Source organism: Melanotaenia boesemani, chromosome 10, assembly GCF_017639745.1.
Source record: "Melanotaenia boesemani isolate fMelBoe1 chromosome 10, fMelBoe1.pri, whole genome shotgun sequence".
Classification (NCBI taxonomy): Eukaryota; Metazoa; Chordata; class Actinopteri; order Atheriniformes; family Melanotaeniidae; genus Melanotaenia; species Melanotaenia boesemani.
The window spans coordinates 24,154,506-24,171,345 of NC_055691.1; the positions used below are offsets into that span (position 1 = coordinate 24,154,506).

At 38.4% G+C, this 16,840-nt stretch overlaps 2 protein-coding genes across 3 annotated transcripts; one reads left to right on the forward strand and one right to left on the reverse strand.

Annotated features, from left to right (window-relative positions):
• Positions 1-3,140: 3,140 nt before the first annotated feature.
• LOC121648080 (aromatase) lies at positions 3,141-6,848 on the reverse strand. Its single transcript, XM_041998020.1, has 10 exons — positions 6,693-6,848; positions 5,754-5,962; positions 5,445-5,595; positions 5,224-5,378; positions 4,968-5,144; positions 4,737-4,851; positions 4,536-4,650; positions 4,295-4,457; positions 3,974-4,215; positions 3,141-3,886 (listed from the first exon to the last, which is right to left on the reverse strand). The coding sequence occupies exons 2-10, from the start codon at positions 5,887-5,889 to the stop codon at positions 3,638-3,640; spliced, it is 1,503 nt and encodes a 500-aa protein (XP_041853954.1). The 5' UTR covers positions 5,890-5,962; positions 6,693-6,848; the 3' UTR covers positions 3,141-3,637.
• Positions 4,517-16,716, forward strand: LOC121648078. 2 transcript variants are annotated; one of them, XM_041998017.1, is made up of 23 exons: positions 4,517-4,705; positions 8,093-8,328; positions 9,151-9,202; positions 9,303-9,320; positions 9,422-9,484; positions 10,811-10,891; positions 11,908-11,994; positions 12,098-12,190; positions 12,318-12,398; positions 12,588-12,668; positions 12,764-12,856; positions 12,947-13,036; positions 13,151-13,246; positions 13,715-13,804; positions 13,903-13,995; positions 14,718-14,780; positions 14,884-14,967; positions 15,054-15,140; positions 15,258-15,338; positions 15,537-15,605; positions 15,728-15,853; positions 15,932-16,082; positions 16,200-16,716. In XM_041998017.1, exons 2-23 carry the CDS (start codon positions 8,296-8,298, stop codon positions 16,660-16,662), a joined length of 2,175 nt encoding a protein of 724 aa, XP_041853951.1. In that variant the 5' UTR covers positions 4,517-4,705; positions 8,093-8,295; the 3' UTR covers positions 16,663-16,716. The 2 variants fall into 2 exon arrangements, with proteins under 2 accessions (XP_041853951.1, XP_041853950.1); XM_041998016.1 differs by lacking the exon at positions 4,517-4,705 and having other exon boundaries at positions 7,654-8,328.
• The last annotated feature ends 124 nt before the right edge of the window (positions 16,717-16,840 follow it).

Genomic DNA, 16,840 nt, shown 5'->3' on the forward strand with positions numbered 1-16,840 from the left:
TTAACTGATAAATTGGCAATGTAACAGGCCTCATTGTTGTTGCGTTCCTCCAGCCCATTCGAAACTGAACCACTTCCTCCATCGACTGGTGGGGGGTCATCGCAGTGACAGTGAGGGCAGCTAGCAGCATGCCCCAGCAGGCAGCACCACCAGGTCTCAGGCGGGCCCTAGCGAGGATCCTTCTGCGTCCCCTCCTTATTGGATCTTCCGATCAACCTCCTCCACTCCCACTCAGACATCCACCAGGCACACCAGGCTGAAAGAGACACATGACTTCAGAAGAATATAGCACACAGCATTAGTCTTTTAAATCCAAATCCCCCTTGACCTCTAGTAGTAAACACCTGTGGTGTTGTTATTTCTTGCACCATTGTCATATTACATGGTTTTATTACCAGCTGAGCTATTTTGTCACCTTTAGTGACCACAAACGGTTCAGCAGCTATATTTACTTGTCAGGTCCAAAACCTGCTGAGCTGTGGCTCGCAGTGGAATTTAGCATCATTTTGTTTTTTCCACATTTTAACACTTTCGCACCATGACCATTTGAGTGAGTGGTGTCACTCCTTCTGCAAGGGGTCTGTTATTAATTTGTTTAACCACCTCTGGTAAATTGCGCTTCCAATTATCTAAACTATTATCACCTGAGGCTTTCCTCAGTGAGGATTTTAATAATCCATTTAGTCTTTCAATTAACTCATAACTCATCTACCTCTGCCAGAGCCACGATCACACAACTGGACTAAGTCAACCACTTACTGCAACCTATAACTGTCGCTCTGATACTATATATCATATAATTATACAATATTTGTATCCTTTGCACATCATTCAACATTCTGTAGCATCTTTGCACATCCTTTATTTACATAGTCATCATCTTGCCACTGCACTTTATCTGCCAATCCACTCTGGATTTCTATCTTTATTTTATTTCTATTTTTATTCCACTTTTACTTCTATTTTTTATTCTGTCTAACCCTGCTGCTTGTGGGTGATATGGAATGTGATAAATCCATTCTACATGGTTTTCCCATAACGTTGCCTTTTGATTACTAAATTTACAGGGGTGAACTATCAATACTCCAGAATAAGTATCTACAGCAGTACATGCATATTTACAGTTCTGTGAGACTGGCAATGGTCCAGTAAAATCCATCTGCCAGATTTTCTAATTCTCTTATCATCCCTTGTACAGCAGAAGCAGGTCTGTCTACAGCATTTAACATTAATGTCAACACCAGGGGTCTGTAATGTGGAGGACTGGTTTTTATCAGCTGATCCCGTACTGATTTGGGCACATTCATATCAGCCCATGCATCAGCCGTTCCCAGAAACACTCCTGCCCTCATCATTAACTGAGCCATATCCTCAGTCTGGCGACGACGGGTCACTGGTTTTGCCTGATACCAGTCTAACCCTTCAGCCTCGTCCCAGACATCCTCATCCCATTTCATGGGATCCCAACTAGCATCCTCCCGTACCCGTGCAGCCACGGTACGGACTTTGGCAGGGTCAGTACGGCGGGGCGGTCTCCTCCGCATTTGCCACCGAGTCTGAGCCAATCCCACCAAAGCTTTGTTCAAACAGTGATTCAGTGCGTCTTTCTCTGCCTGCATTTTCATTACTTCTTGCCTGGCTAAAGACAGCTGTGTTTCCAACTGTTCTTTTTTCTCCTGCGATACACGCCATGCTGATGCACAAAACCACGCACGCCTCTGAATCCCCCCCAACGGGGATGTCGGAGGAACAACAATTTCTTTAAGCACAGGCAATGCAGCCGCTAGAGAGCCGTCCTTTACAGCATCTCCCCACGGCTCGGGACGACCACCGCCGTCCCGCAGACAGAGCGCAACTTCACTCCATTCGCCAGTCCAACCTGGCACATCAGATTGCTCCACGGCGGGAGGCTTCTTATTATGTTTCATAAACATTTCTGCAGCCACCAAATAACATCAATTACAATGTATTAATCCTGTTCGTGACGCCAATAATGTAATGTGTGATTTTAGAGGTTCGTGGTGGTCGGCAGATGAAACACACAAAGTCAGAGTGCTAGAATAAGTGTGTCAGGTTTATTCCCCGCAGCTCATGACACTCATCATTACATCTCAATGGGTTCAGCCTTATAAGCATAGCATAGCTTGCCCTACCTTTGACACGGACTGGAGAGCCAACAATCCCGGTAGAGTGGCTTAGAAAACCCCGGCTGGGCGTTCGTATACGTAACCCGCAGCAGACTCTACCGAGATGTGGGATTTCCCCGTCTTTATACTTATTTAGAAAAAACACAACATCGCATGAGAGAGAGGATGGCCAGTCCTTTCCCACAGGCGAGGATGAGTCCTGAGATCCTGTCTTGTAAACATATTTACAAGACACCCTTTTCTCACCCTTCCAAAGATAGGCAGTTACACAGTTCCCAAAACAAGCAGAATAATATAACATGCAGGTGGTCACTTGGGAACAAGCAGTTATATAACACCAATAGTATACAGATGGTCATTTTAGGACACAAATTAGATATTCCCATATCATATATCGATTCAGTATTAAAAAAACGTATTTATTGAGTTTGTATTCTATGTTTTGTATTAATTTTGTAGAGTGATAAATCATTGTGCTTCATTTACTCATCAAATGCTCTGTGTGTGTATGGGGTTTGATTTCTCTGTTGGTATGACCTGAAGGGAGAGTTTGTTTTTATTTAGTTTTTTTTTTTTTTTTTTTTTTCTTTTCTGACACTTGTACTGATTTATAGGACGGTGTTATGCTGACGGTGTCTGTAAAACTCAACTTTAACCTTATGCCTTATGTTGTAATGCCAAGATGGCGTGTTTGATTTGTGCCTGTGGTACAGAGATGAGTCCTTGTTTGTTAGAGGGCCTGCCACTAAATTCTGGTAAAATATTAATAAAGTTGATGTGTAAATTGGCATTGTTTTGTCCTCTCTTTCATTGTATTTAAATTATTATGAAGGACATAAATACAGATGAGCTAGATATAAATTTAGGAGTGATTAAAACATGTTATTTTTCCTTTTACTGTCTAAAACTAGACATATAGACAAAATAATATTTGAAATGGTAACTGGGTGGGTTTTGTGTGCTTAAAGCCACATATGTGGAAAAACAACACTTGCCTTTTTTCTATCTTTATTATAGTCTGCATTTCCACCCACATCCATCCTTAAAGCACATGACACATCATGATTGTAATGTTACACTGCTTACTACATCATATTAGTACATTAGTTATATACGTAGTATTAAACTATAGTGTTTAACTATCATGGCTAGACAAACCTGGACCATAGTGGGAGTAAATTAACAATATGAAACACTGTTATTTTCCTATTTTTTGCCACTACAGCAGGTATTTAGTCTAATCTCTAGCTGGCACAACTGAGACAGAAAGCAGAGAAATGTGTAGTTTTCTAGCTAAAACATGCAACCTAACTGTTAATACTTGGCAATGTCTGAATACATAAAACATCTGCTGCTTCATTAGAAAAAAAAGTGTTAATGCCAAGTGTTTATATGGACTTTTGTCTTGTCCCGTGACTATTTCCAGCTCAGCAGATAATCAGTCACATACAGCATGCTGTCATCAAAGATGTTAAAGATTTTCTTATATTTCAGAACTGACTGTGGGGTTGTGTTGCACGAGGGATGAAACGCATGGTGAGGCTGTGCTTGTCCTCCACGGGCTGCTGCGACAGGTTGTTGGTCTGCCTGATGCTGTTGAGGGTGCAGCCTTGGCGGGGACACACCGTGTAACGAGACAACAGAGTAATCAAGATGGCCTTCATCATCACCATGGCGATGTGTTTACCCACACAGGAGCGAGGCCCACAGCCAAAGGGCTGGAAGAAGCGATTGGGCACCTGCCAAGCAGAGGAAGGAAAGACTAAACGGTTGTTTATTGTGTCTCTGTGAGTCACACATTGTTGCACAACATCCAGCTGGCTTACTGTATTGTCGAAGTTTGTTAGGCTGAACTCTTTTGGTTTAGGGAAGAATTCAGTTTTGTGCATGAGACCAATGTTAAGAATGATGTTGGTTCCTTTTTTGATTTTTGTGCCTTCAATGTCATCATCCTCCAGAGCTTTACGCATTGTGAAATCAACCACAGGATGAAACCGCAAAGACTCATTGATGAAACTCTCCATCACTTTCAATCTTTCAAAATCAATATTCTCTGCAGCTTTGCCCCCTGCAAAGGAATGATCTGTTAAACCAGCTTCACATGTCAAGGTAAAACTGTGAATGCAGGATTGTAAATGTGCACTAACTCAGCATGGTGCTCATCTCTTCCACGATCCGCAGCTCCACTTCAGGGTTCTGCTTTAACAACATCAGCATGAAGAAGAGGCTGATGGAGAGCGTGTCAGGTGCTGCAATCACCATCTCCAGGACACACTGCCTGACGTTATCTGCTGAGAGCTCTCCATGGTTCTGTTACATGGAACAGACAAGAGCTAAAACAACAGAGTAGAAACTCCACGACACATAGATCCTTACAAAGTGACAAACCTGGGCAAAGATGAGCTCTGTTGCAAAGTCAAGATCATCATCCAGCTTCTCGGTTTCATTAATAATCTTTCTTTTGATTGCAAGCAGGTTCTCCATAACATCCTGCAACTCCTGGCTGTTGGTGCAAAAAGAAACACAAAGATGAGACAGAAGAAATCTAAAACTAAATGGTGAGTTAATATGATGTTTTGACGAGCTTACGCTGCTCTCTTATGTTTGTTGTACAGCCATCCCATCTTGAAGAAAATATCAGGCTTTATTAGAACTGTTTGCCAGGTCTCAAAGTAGTTATGGATTTTCATAAGCAGTTCCTCCTCTTTGTCATCATGAGCAAAAACAATGAAATATAGTCAGGAGCTGCAAACTTTTGTGCAAAAAGTGGTTAAAATGTATTTACTGTCAGAAAGTGATCTTAGAGAACATGCAACTGACCGTTGAGTGGCACCCTGAGAAAAAGCCTGTTAGAAATATCAACCACAATGGCTCTCAGCAGATTGAGGGCATCCACATGCCCGAAAGAGTCGGTCATGTCTTGCAGGCTGTCCAGATGTTTGGTTGTAGCGCTCACACAGATTCCCACCGTCCTCTGAAGGCCAGGGCCTGTCAAGGCTGTATATTTTACAGGAATGCTTTAAAGCAGTATTTCATTTATAAAACAAAACATCACCACAATTCTCTGACTTCTCACCTTTAGAAAAATACACCCTCACTTTTTTCCAAAGCGGGATATCACTGTTGAAAATTATACCCCTCCCTTCCATCCCAATACACTCTAGGCCTTTTTTGCTCCCAAATCTGGACGTGTAGTGAGCACTTCTCAGTACATGGTACACAGCAGACGACCTGCAGGAAAAGATTTGACTTTATCTCATCATAGGTTTTTTCCTGTCAATTTAAGATTGATCTCACCTGCTCAGGATGAGGGTCTCCTCCCCATTAATCCACACCCGGACAATGCTGCCATATTTGTTGTTGTAGTAGTTGCACGCTGTTCCAATCCCAGTCCAGATGAACCTGGTGTAGGATAGAATCGGACCAAGTCCTGCCAAGAATAAAGGACCTGATGAGGAGAAAAAGGTCTTTATTTAGAGCCCAGCTGACCCAAGTTCAATTTTCTAACAGATGTTAGAGACGTTTGTGCTCAAACATCAGGTTGCACGATAGGTTCAGTCAGTACGAGTTGTTCAACCAAACAAAAGCTTACGTGTCTGACTGTACCTGGTATGTGCGACCGGTGTGCTTGACTCCAAGTGATGAAGAGAAACAACAGCAGCAGAAGAAGCAGAACTGGGGTGACTTCAGACACACTTTGAACCACCAAAGGGCTGAAGGTGAGCATCCCTGGCAGCATCATCTACTTTGTTTGTCCAGCTCAACAGCGTAGATTTACCCATCCACTGTCTGACCTCAGATAGGATCTAATTCTCCTTTTACCAGCAGAGAAAGCAAATCTTAGTTGTGAAAACAAAAGATTGTTTATCTGTGGAAAGCTTTCCTCTTGCTCGCCTGTAATCCTTATGTTCTTCAGTGTTGGGAGGCAACACAGCACCTAGGTTCATTAAAAGCAAAATACACCCACTCTGAGCTTTATGATGTTCTAATTGTTGTACTAAAGTTCATCGTCTAGCATTATGGCTATCAGTTTTAAGTGGGTTATCTTTAAGAAACTTTTATATCTTTAATTATTGTACACATGGCTTATCTGTGTTCTTTGTTAGCATAATTTTCACAGTCTTGCATATTTGTTAATGTATTCTTCCTGTTATTAAAATGAGAAAAAACATTTTGATTTTCTTATAATCTGCTTCTTTGGTATTTCACACAAATCTGCTGCAGCAGCTTTTAAAATCAGCACGAACCCCGCTGTGTGACGTGCAGCAACATGTAACATGTTCAAGATGTGACAGAAAACTTAAATAAAAACATGCAAGCACTATTAGTCCCCTTTTCAATAGTCTCCTTTCCCTATTTTTCAACTGACCACAAACACAGTGTCTCAGCATTCTCCAATAAATCTAAAAATCTTATTAACTTCAAATATTAATACATGAAGATAGTATCTTAGAATTATATTATTTCATTTTTTTTTACATAGAAAGAAATTATTTCCATACATATTTCCATACAAAATAATTTAACTAAAATGATGCTACTTACCTCTCTGATGCTCTCCTACCTCCCACAACTGCAGTCTGAGGAGATGCTAAACTCCCTCTGCTGGTTTTAAAGGTGATCAAAATTCTTCCAACAAATAAATCACAGTGAATCAAGTGTTTATAAATCCTTGGTTGAGCCTTCACTTTACCGGTTGCTTGGAAACATCACCACTTTTGGGTTACAAGGACTGTCACATGGCAGAGTAGTGAACAGGCCTGACAACAAATTGGCTTATTAAAAAAGAACAAAGAAGAATTCTTTTTTCCCTCCATTTCATTCATAAGAATGCAAAAAGAGCTTTCTTTGGTTGCTTTTTTTTATTTATTTATTTTTTTTGAAAGGATTACTTCACATTTAGCTTTGTTGTGCAGAGAAACCCCACCGTCCAATTCATCAACCCAGGAGGCTTTTCAAGGGGAAATTAATTAGCTGGGTCAGGCTGACCCGTGTCAAAGGAAGCAAGCACTCACCCAGTGGTTCAAGCAGGGAAAAAAACAGTAATGGGAAAAAAATATATTCATTTTACAAGACAAATTTTGATAATTTAATTTAAAACTAGTGTTATATGCCTGCCAGCTTTATAGATGCAACTTGAAAGAGTATTTGTAGACATGTTATTGCTCCCAATGAGCTCTCCTTCCAGCTTATTATGTCTGAATAGCTGCAAGTCTGTAGATGAAGATACTGGCCTCACATTTTTGGGTTGATGTGTTGGCTTGCATCCCAAATTAGCTGGGAAAGTTACTGTGCTCTTTGTAATAAAAACTGGAATGGTTTGGACTTTTCTTTTTTTTTTTAAGAAGAAAACTTTAGTATTACTTTTACACTAATGGGGCAAAATATTATGTAACATTGATTTTGTGCATATTGTAAAAAATCTCTTTTACAAAAAAGATATTTTGACACCCACGTATGTACTTCCACACAGTCAGCTCTTTTGTAGATTTGAACAATGTTTCCCTTGTTCCCTTATTTATTCCACTTCCATGTCATTTTGTGTGGGATGGGCTGTTGATAATCTTGAATGAAAGGGCATCAGAATAATGAAGAGCACCACACTGTCTGGAAGATATGTCATTACTTAAATATGTCCTAAACTGTTTCTAAATAAAGCAAGCCCACAGACTTAATCTGCCTACCAGTTTCTTATTGCGCAATAGTCACACAAGACACATTTTGACATGTTTATCCTCTCCAACAGCTTGAGCGTAGTTTTACTCTGACGTCTCATCTGTTGGCAGCTCTTCAGATATAGTTGTGTGTGCTTGCAAGTTTCAGAGCTCAGATTACTCTGCAGCTTCGGACCAGGAAACAGGGCATAAACATGAAGCATGAAAATGTTCTCGTGTGGAAAATACTGCTGGTGGGAATGTGTGTTCTGCTGCTCTTGGGCTTCGCAGGTTTAGTTTTCCTGCTGGTTCAGCACAAAGAGCTGGAAGAGGAGCTGGTCAGGCTGGAGTCCCAGGTGCAGGAGCTGTCACAGAGCTGCAGGCTGCAGGCACGAATCCTGCCAGACCATATTGGAGAGACAGCAGAGCTGAAGAAGCTGCACCGCAGCAGACGAAACCAGGAGGGAGATCCAACACAAAGCCAAGACAAGGACATGCTGATGCTGATGACATACTCCATAGTTCCTGTAAGACACCCAAAGTATTTGCATGTAGTTTCCTTTTAAAGATTGTTAGATATTTCCAAAGGAGAAGAAAATTTTTAGCTACTGTTTAGAATAGGGGAGGAATTAACTGGAAATTTTCTGTCATACTTGGAAAAGTTTTTAAATTTTCCCTTTTGGGGAAAATAGAACCCAACTACATTAATCAGAGAATACAAAGAGTCTGTTGCAGCAATTTAGAGGGTCTGAGTTTAAGTATTTCCTGGATACATACTTTGAGCAATGGAGTGTGACCGCTGTCTGAATTTTACTCCCTTGACGTACATGAAAAAAGCTCTGGCAAGAACTTCAGAGGTTGTTACTGTGTAGTTTGATGGGGAGTAACGAGCTGCAGCCTAGCATTGTTTTCATTATCAGGTGATTTTCACCATGTTGTAAATGACTGATTATTTAAACTATGAATTACTTACAGTGTGTCCCGAGAGCATAAGATGTCTTAAACATGTTGTATCAATAGTTTACAGCAGAATATATTCAATTTCTCATCTTTGAGTACCAAGAAAACCAGCAAACATAGAACATTAATTAAAGATGATGAACCTGTGTTATTTGACATGATTTCAACCAATATAAATGATCATTCTAATAAACTGTTTCAGTTCTGATTGAGGGAATAACACCTGTGAACTAAGAATAATTTATACCACTGATTTGGTTTGAAAGTGATTAAAAAGTAAATAGTTTTTTCTTGTGACCACAAAAGATTTCTTTGTAGAGCAGAGCTTGCAGACAGCTTTTACCTAAGTCAGGAATTTACTGAGTCTGTCTATTTATTTTTACTTTCAGGTCAAAGCCTTTTTTGATCTGTGTAACAACTCCAGAGGAATTTGTTTAACAGGTGCACCTTTTAAATATTTTCCACTCTAGTTCTGTATGTCGGTGTGCTGCCTCTACTCTATTCAGTTTGAGTGAATTATTATTGATATGTTTTTTTCCAGGTCCACCTGGACCTCCAGGTAAAAACTTACCTTTCACTTTAATAAGTAATTTCTTGTCACCACAGCAAAGGGTTAGGGTTAGCTTTGTTTTTTTTTTTTTTTTATCATTATTGTATCAGGTATGCCCGGTAGACCTGGACCACGAGGTGCACCAGGTCCAGAGGGCAGACGTGGAAGAAGAGGTAAGAGATTTTTTTTTATGTCTCACAAATCTCTAACCATCTCTGTAAAATGATCTTGTAAAGACCAGAAGCAGAAGTTGTTTCCATGTGTCAAACAGTCCGTCATTGTTCAGCCGTGATTGCACAACATGAGCGTCCCACTCACTGTCTGCAAGACACTTTGTCCACATCTGCCACATGACTATTTACTGTTGCACGGTATAAATGTTTGCTGCCAAGGATTAACATGAATTATGTTGGAGTTTCAACCTGGAAACCAGTGTGCGACTAAAACTTTGATATTTTACTCATTAGTTGTCTCAGTTCAACTGAGTTTCATTTGGCAGAAAGTAACAAACAGCAATAAAAATAACAAACAAAGAAAAGAGGTTTACATGTTCAGTCATGCTTTGATAGATTCACAGCCCAGCAATTAACTTAAACTCATCCCACTTTTGTTGTCTAGATTTCTGGTTTGGCGGTTTGTACTAATGATAACCTGTCAAACGTTGGCATGCTGCAAAAATGTGAATAAAATGATTCATCTGTTCACAAATGTTTGAACACTGCATGTAATTAAAAGTTGTAAAAAGACTAATTAAAGGCTGAAACTTGAAAAGATTATTATTTTTGGACAGTATAAGCAGCATTGTTTAACAAAGATGTGAAAAAACCCCACTTTCAGTTATGTGATTATGATTAACAAATCCAATCATACCTCTTCTCTTTGTCCTGGAGGATGCAGTGTCCATTATGTCCTAAATGATTTGTATTAATCAGATCAAAGATTCATCTTAAATAAACTTGAGCCCAGAGAAGGTGATAGACCTCATATTGATCTGTCGTTGGCGGACATGAATTGTGTCAGGTGCAGCGCCACCTAGTGGCCTGAAGATCATGACTATGTGTGCATACAGAGATTTGTCTGTATTGTTAATATACCAAAAAGGACACATTCTTCAATCCACACATTTTAAAGACTCTGACATCATGTTATTGACCTGCTGACAATTTATCTATTTGTGAGATTTAAGCACCACACAACTATTTTTTTCTTCAAAAATGTATCTTTAGATGATATGAACTAATAGGATGTTATTAACTCGTAGTCTTGATTAGATATCAAGACTTTCCACAACTTTAAATAAAGAAATTGACTACATTTTAGTGTTTTCCTTTCAATGTAGTTTAATTCTGTACAATTTACAGAAGGAAATTGACAAATTATCATATGGAAATGAAGACACTTCTGTTTTCTTTAAATGTTGTAAAGATGCGAAGTTACTAACCAACAGTATTGTTTATCATAATGCCAGTTTTACGCATCTTTGTTTTAATTATCTGAAGGTCCTCCTGGTCCACCCTGTCTGGCCTGTTGCTCCACGGAAGTGAGAAACAAGACTGGGAAAGAGCACATTCATCAAAGTGGTAGGAGCGAAGCAGAAGCATGGTCAAAAAACCCACAAACACCCAAAAGCAGAAATTATACGAAAGCCTTTCCTTAATAAGTGAAAATCAAGTAATTTACTTGGATGTTAAATGGTGTTTACTGTCACTTCAGAGTCATGTTGTTTACTGTATTACAGACTCCCTTTGTGACCAGGGTCTGTGATGGTTTAAAAATCCTCTTCTTTACTATTTATTCCCATGATCAGCAGGACAACATGCACTGTTTCTCTACATTGATCTAAATACAGTTAAAGTTTGCCATCTTTGTGCTCATACACTGTCTAAGAACATTAATTTGCTAAAAATGAATCAAATTTAGCGACAGACACTTAAGTTGTTCATGATTCTCCTGCAGAAAATAAAGAAATAACTAAAAAACCAGGCACCAGCAAGAAAATCTTACATTTCTTACTTTAAATTCTATTTAAATCCCCTAATTTCCAAGTTGTGTTTACATTTTGTTTATTAAATGAATGGCTGAATCATGTTTTTTTTTTTTTTATTAGAAGTCGTCGTAGCAACAACAACAAGCAGATCAGGGGAAGTTGTGTGTGTAACATTGGAATCACTCACACACCTCCCAGATTCAGTAATATATAGTGACTCAGAGGAACAGGATGCATGTATTAAACCATCCACAGTTTTAATTAATGTTTAATCATCATCGGTGATTTAGTTATCCAGCGTCTATATACAGACACACGCGTCAGCGCGCTTCTTCTCTCTCTCTCTCCCTCTCTATCTCTCTCTCTCTCTGTCTCTCTCTCTCTCACACACACACTATATACATCATACTGTAGGTGTGTTTACATGTCAGGGTCTGTCTGTAGCCCCTCCCTCACACTCATTAGGACCTTTGCTGTCACCACAGGTGCACACGTTTGTAACATGGCTATTACTCTCTTGGGTGCAAAGGTTGAAAATTTCTTCTGAAATTGTTCTAGTTTTCTGTTTGAACATTAAATGTGTGTGCCGTACATTTCCTCTCACCGCAGAAGCACGATCAGAGCATCCTGATGGCACCAGAGATGTTTTGAATGTTACTGACACCAAGAATCTTCTGGAAGCAAATGTGGAATCTGGTTTGTGCCCACTGACTCTGACGGACAGACTTGAAATCAGCATATGGTCAAGAAAATGGTCTTAATTAACTTAATACACCTCTCTTTCTCTCTCTCTTTTTAGAGTCTGTGTTTTTTCATCCAAATTTGAGCCACGTCTCACTAAAAGACACCAAAGAGGAAAATGTCACACAGGAACCACCTGAATTATCAACAGGTAAGAAATATTGTGTTTTGAATGGGAAGTAAAAGTAAACACAACTGTGCAGAGATGTGTTTTGTCTTTTGCTTCATATTTTAAATGACTGCAGCAGTAAACTGTTACGCTGTCTTGTCCCACACAGCCCCACCTACTATGGTCTCAGGTGGCATCAGCGATGTCTTCACTGACAGTGGAAATGTCACAAATAGCACAAAGATAAATGGTAAAAAACTATGCTGTGTGTCCTTTGTTTGCTGTAAGTGTTGAGCTTCTAGACACATATTAGAAATCTGATGTGGAACCATTTACAGGGTTGTGTTCTGATTTGCTAGTGTCACTTAATATGAACTACAAATGACACTAAACTAAACTGCCTGTACTAAACTTTCCAATGATGTTTTGTGTTGTGCAGAGTTGGTATCACCTCATCCAGTCTACAAACATGACACCTGGACTGAAACCAGTTCAGAAAGTTCAGAAACAACAATGCCAGGTTTATTCCAGGAGTCATTCATGATTTGACTGTAAAGGTTTGGTATTAATTCCATACTGTGCTAATCATTTCCCATTTCATCTTTAATTCCACAGTGTTACCAACACCAAATCCAGCTCATGATGTCGGAGATGTCTTTAACGTTATAGACCATACTGAGAAACTTTCACACACATACTTTGAACCTGGTAAACAACCATTTGAGCTACAGAAAGACTTTTTTATGTTTATTTTGTATAGATATTCTACTAGTACAAATCATGGTTTTCTTTCTGCAGATTCACCAAAACCACATCCAGCTGACAACAGCAGCAATGTGCTGAGCGTTACGGTCTCTGAAAAACTTCATGACACAAATCTGAACCCTGGTAAACGAACAAGACCCTGGAGACAAACAAAACTTTGAATATGAGAGAAAAACAAATGAAAAAGAGAAAAAACATTAAACACTTTTCTCTCTCTTTTTTTCTCTTTTTCTCCAGAACCAACACCATTTAATGAAAATAACAGTTACACCTTAATTGACTCAGATTTCATTACTGGAAACATGACAGAAGGGCTGATTAAATCATTACCAGGTAGCAAATCTTTTACTCCTTCTTATGTTTAAAATCTCCTCCTGTTGCTTGTATTAAAATGTTAATTGCTGAACTGTATTGCATAATAAGTCATTTCACTCTACAGATGTGGCTGATACAAACCTAAACCTAAATGGCAGCAGATGTATTATTAAACAAGTCTAAAGAATGATATAAACATTATACTATATATGATGTCACTGCAAGATTTCAGATTGAGATTTCTCTTATATGTTACACAAAAACTCTCTGTTGGAGATAAAGTTAGTTTACATTTAGACCCTTAAAGAGAAGAAATCATGCCACATGTATGATAATGAGTATTTTATAAGTTGCTTATTCCTAATAATATAACTATATGTTATATATGCTTATTACAAATGTTATGTTATGGTATCTTACTGATAACAAGATATATTGAACAATATATAAGATATTTCTATGTTTCTAAAATATTTCTTTTTGCAGTGTCATCAGCACCACATTCAGCTGAGAACACCAGAGATGCTGTGAATGATTCTGACTCCAAGAATCATTTTCACCCAGAAACAGAATCTGGTAAAGCATCAAAACTCTGCTTACATGAAGTGTCATCCTAAATAGATATAAGAATAATAAAAAAAAATGTTGAACACAATTATTTAAAATCTTATTAGAAACAGAACAAGTTCATGATGATGTCAGCCATGGTACCTTGACCATTTCAGTCTCTCCGAATGTAACAGAAGGACCAGTAGGGTTATTACTAGGTAAGAAATAATCTAATCAATAAATTGTTTTTGTCCTTTTTGGCTCTGAATTATTTATGGTTAACTCGTTGGTTCTTATCGGTTTAAAATGTTATTAAATAATAACTTTGATCAGGTTTTATCACTTGCCTATCACCAGTAACCCTGTCTTCTCCTTTAGTTGGTAATCATTGCCAATGATTTGAAACTGGTTTTATCTTACATTTATGTATTAGTATACAGATATTGTGCATGCATGAACGTACTCTGTGGTACAAAAGTCTTGATCCAGCTCTCAATTCTTGTCAGATTTTTCTAATGATCTTTTAAAGTGGTCAAGAGCAATAATTCTGCAGGCTTTCTGAAGGTCTTTAAAAGTTTTTCTTTCTACATTACATTCATTACTCCCAGTCTAGTCCTTGAAACTGAATTTTAAGAGATATGTTGTTTTTTTGTTTGTTAAACCCTTTAATATGATCCAAATCATTCAAACATCAAAAAGCATCTAAATGAAGGCGTGAATCTGTGTCGGGTTTTCCCAAAATAGACAAATAGCCAAGTTAATCTGGAAATATTTGAAAAAAATTAAGGTTGCCTCAAGACTTTTGCACATTGTACTATGTTAATTTTATTGCTGCAGTCAATTTCTATCATATGAACCACATCGATCTATTATATATGCTACATAAATAAACTAAGCTAAAGCTGATATTTAATGTTTACTGTGTCACTTCACACGGCAGATCTGTTAGAAGCAAACGAAAAAGGTGGTTCCTTCAATGGCAGCAGAACCATCATTAAAAGTGGTAAAATCATGCTTGCTTTGGTATGAGTGTAGAAAATTCAGAGTGAGACTCACCATAATTCAAGTACTAATGCTTCTATTGAATGTTGTCTTTTTTTCTGCAGAACCCCCAACACCAGCTGGAAACCCCAGAGATGCTTTCACTGTCACTGACCTGATGACTGATGTAAACAGAAAAAACGAACCTGGTTAGCTATGAAACTTTAACTTTGACTGTATATGTATTTTTTAAAAAATGGCTCATTAAACTTGGTCATTTGCCTCCTTGCATCAGTATTATTGCATCAGGATGACAGCCATGACACCATGAATGATACCAAAAGAGAGAATACAACTGAGGCACCAGCAACTTTATTGACAAGTAATGAAAGACTATTTTAAGTGAAAGTAATAATGGCCTCAATATATTATTTTTTTTCTTTTATATCTCAAGCAACAGTATAACAGCGGTTGTATATTTTGTCTTTTCATTTTACAGCTTCATCGTTTACAGAAGTGGGTCAAAGGAAAGACTCTTTAAATAGCAGTGGAGATATTATTGATAAACCAATGAAAAGTGGTGAGAAACGCCCATGTGAAGTCAGAATTGTTGACTTTTTCCAGTCTTTAGCTCAGAAGATTGAATTTTTCCTTCTCAAAGAATGGCCATCACTTTTAAAATTTAGAGTGCAGATCATCTGCTACATTGACTGCAAACAGAATAACCATGCTACCGAGTTTGTGGGAGTATTAAGTTTTATCTTTTCTTTCCTTTTAGAATATTCATATCCTTTTGAGACCTACAATAAGATCAATGCAACCAGCACTGAGGAATGGACAAAAACTGGTGAAAATATTTGGTTCTATATATACAGAATGTGTTTATTTTCAGAATCTGTTGCTATATCTTTTGTGTAGTTTTTTGGTTGCTTAATTTATTGTGTATTGGCTTTTTTCCCCTGTTTGCAGAGTGCAACATTAAACGTATTAAATGTTCAGAAAAGTCCACCAAAATGCAAGGAACCTTTGGAGCTTGGATGCTGGATGCATCACAGCCAGATAATGGTCAATTTTGGTTGGCTGAACATTTTTCAGGTGATTATTGAAGCAGACATTATTTTCTCACTTTGTCCCAGAGGTGTCTGACCTCATACAGGAACATTTCTTCACCAGGTCGGGTTTTGATGGAGTTCAGGAACATTTCAGCCACCCAGGACCCAATCCAACAGAGAATAGACATCAGGAGGTTCTACCAGGGGTGTGGTCATGTTGTTTATAAGGGATCATTTTACTTTCACAATGGAGGAAAAAACAAACTTGTAAAGTAAGTGCTTGTGTATAACTGTGTTAAAACTTTGTCAAATCAAATATATTGAACTGTCTGCTGTGAGTTCTTTTCCAGCTTCTAAGTGTGTTCATGATCAATACTTTGATTTTACAGGTTTGATCTGAGCACGAGGAGAACAAGCATTCTGATCATACCAAACACCAGATATCACAACCTGACTTATCTCTTTCGCAACTCAAAGACATATTTTAAGTTTGCTGTGGATGAAAATGGACTGTGGGTCATTTTTGCCTCAAACACAGAAGATAACACCATGGTCGCAAAGCTCAACCCCGACACCTTCACTGTGGAGGCCTTCATCAACACTGCCTACCCAACAGCTAAAGCAGGGAATGCTTTCATTGTGTGTGGGGTGCTGTATTTTACCGATGTCAAAGACAGAAGAGTGACGTATGCCTTTGATTTAAGGACAGAAAGTCCTCTGGATGCAAGTTATGATCTAAGGCCAGCGAACGGCGTGTTGGCTATGTTGTCATACTATCCCAGCAAAAGGCTTTTGTATATGTGGGACAACAAAAGTGTTGATACGTGTAAAGTTAAATTCAAACAGACCTAAATAAAAGAAAATAAATTTAACTGTATAGAGAAATAAAAGTCAAGTCTCCATTCATTTCTTTCTTGCTGTTGTCTTTTTTAGCAGCAAATGTGTAACTGTACTGACTTGATTGCCAGATGTTACACATTGGATTACAAAGCATGACCTGATCACTAAAACAAGGAAGTCTTATTTCAGT

Excerpts from the sequence above, each read along its gene's own strand:
- LOC121648080 (XM_041998020.1), bottom strand. The coding sequence starts at position 5,889 with ATGATGCTGCCAGGGATGCTCACCTTCAGCCCTTTGGTGGTTCAAAGT. Across the intron at positions 5,596-5,753 it reads ACACCGGTCGCACATACCAG|GTCCTTTATTCTTGGCAGGA; the intron begins GTACAGTCAGAC and ends TCTCCTCATCAG. Across the intron at positions 4,651-4,736 it reads AACAAACATAAGAGAGCAGC|CCAGGAGTTGCAGGATGTTA; the intron begins GTAAGCTCGTCA and ends TTGCACCAACAG.
- LOC121648078 (XM_041998016.1), top strand. The coding sequence starts at position 8,017 with ATGAAGCATGAAAATGTTCTCGTGTGGAAAATACTGCTGGTGGGAATG. Across the intron at positions 11,995-12,097 it reads GGAAGCAAATGTGGAATCTG|AGTCTGTGTTTTTTCATCCA; the intron begins GTTTGTGCCCAC and ends CTCTCTTTTTAG. Across the intron at positions 12,669-12,763 it reads TTCAGAAACAACAATGCCAG|TGTTACCAACACCAAATCCA; the intron begins GTTTATTCCAGG and ends TTAATTCCACAG.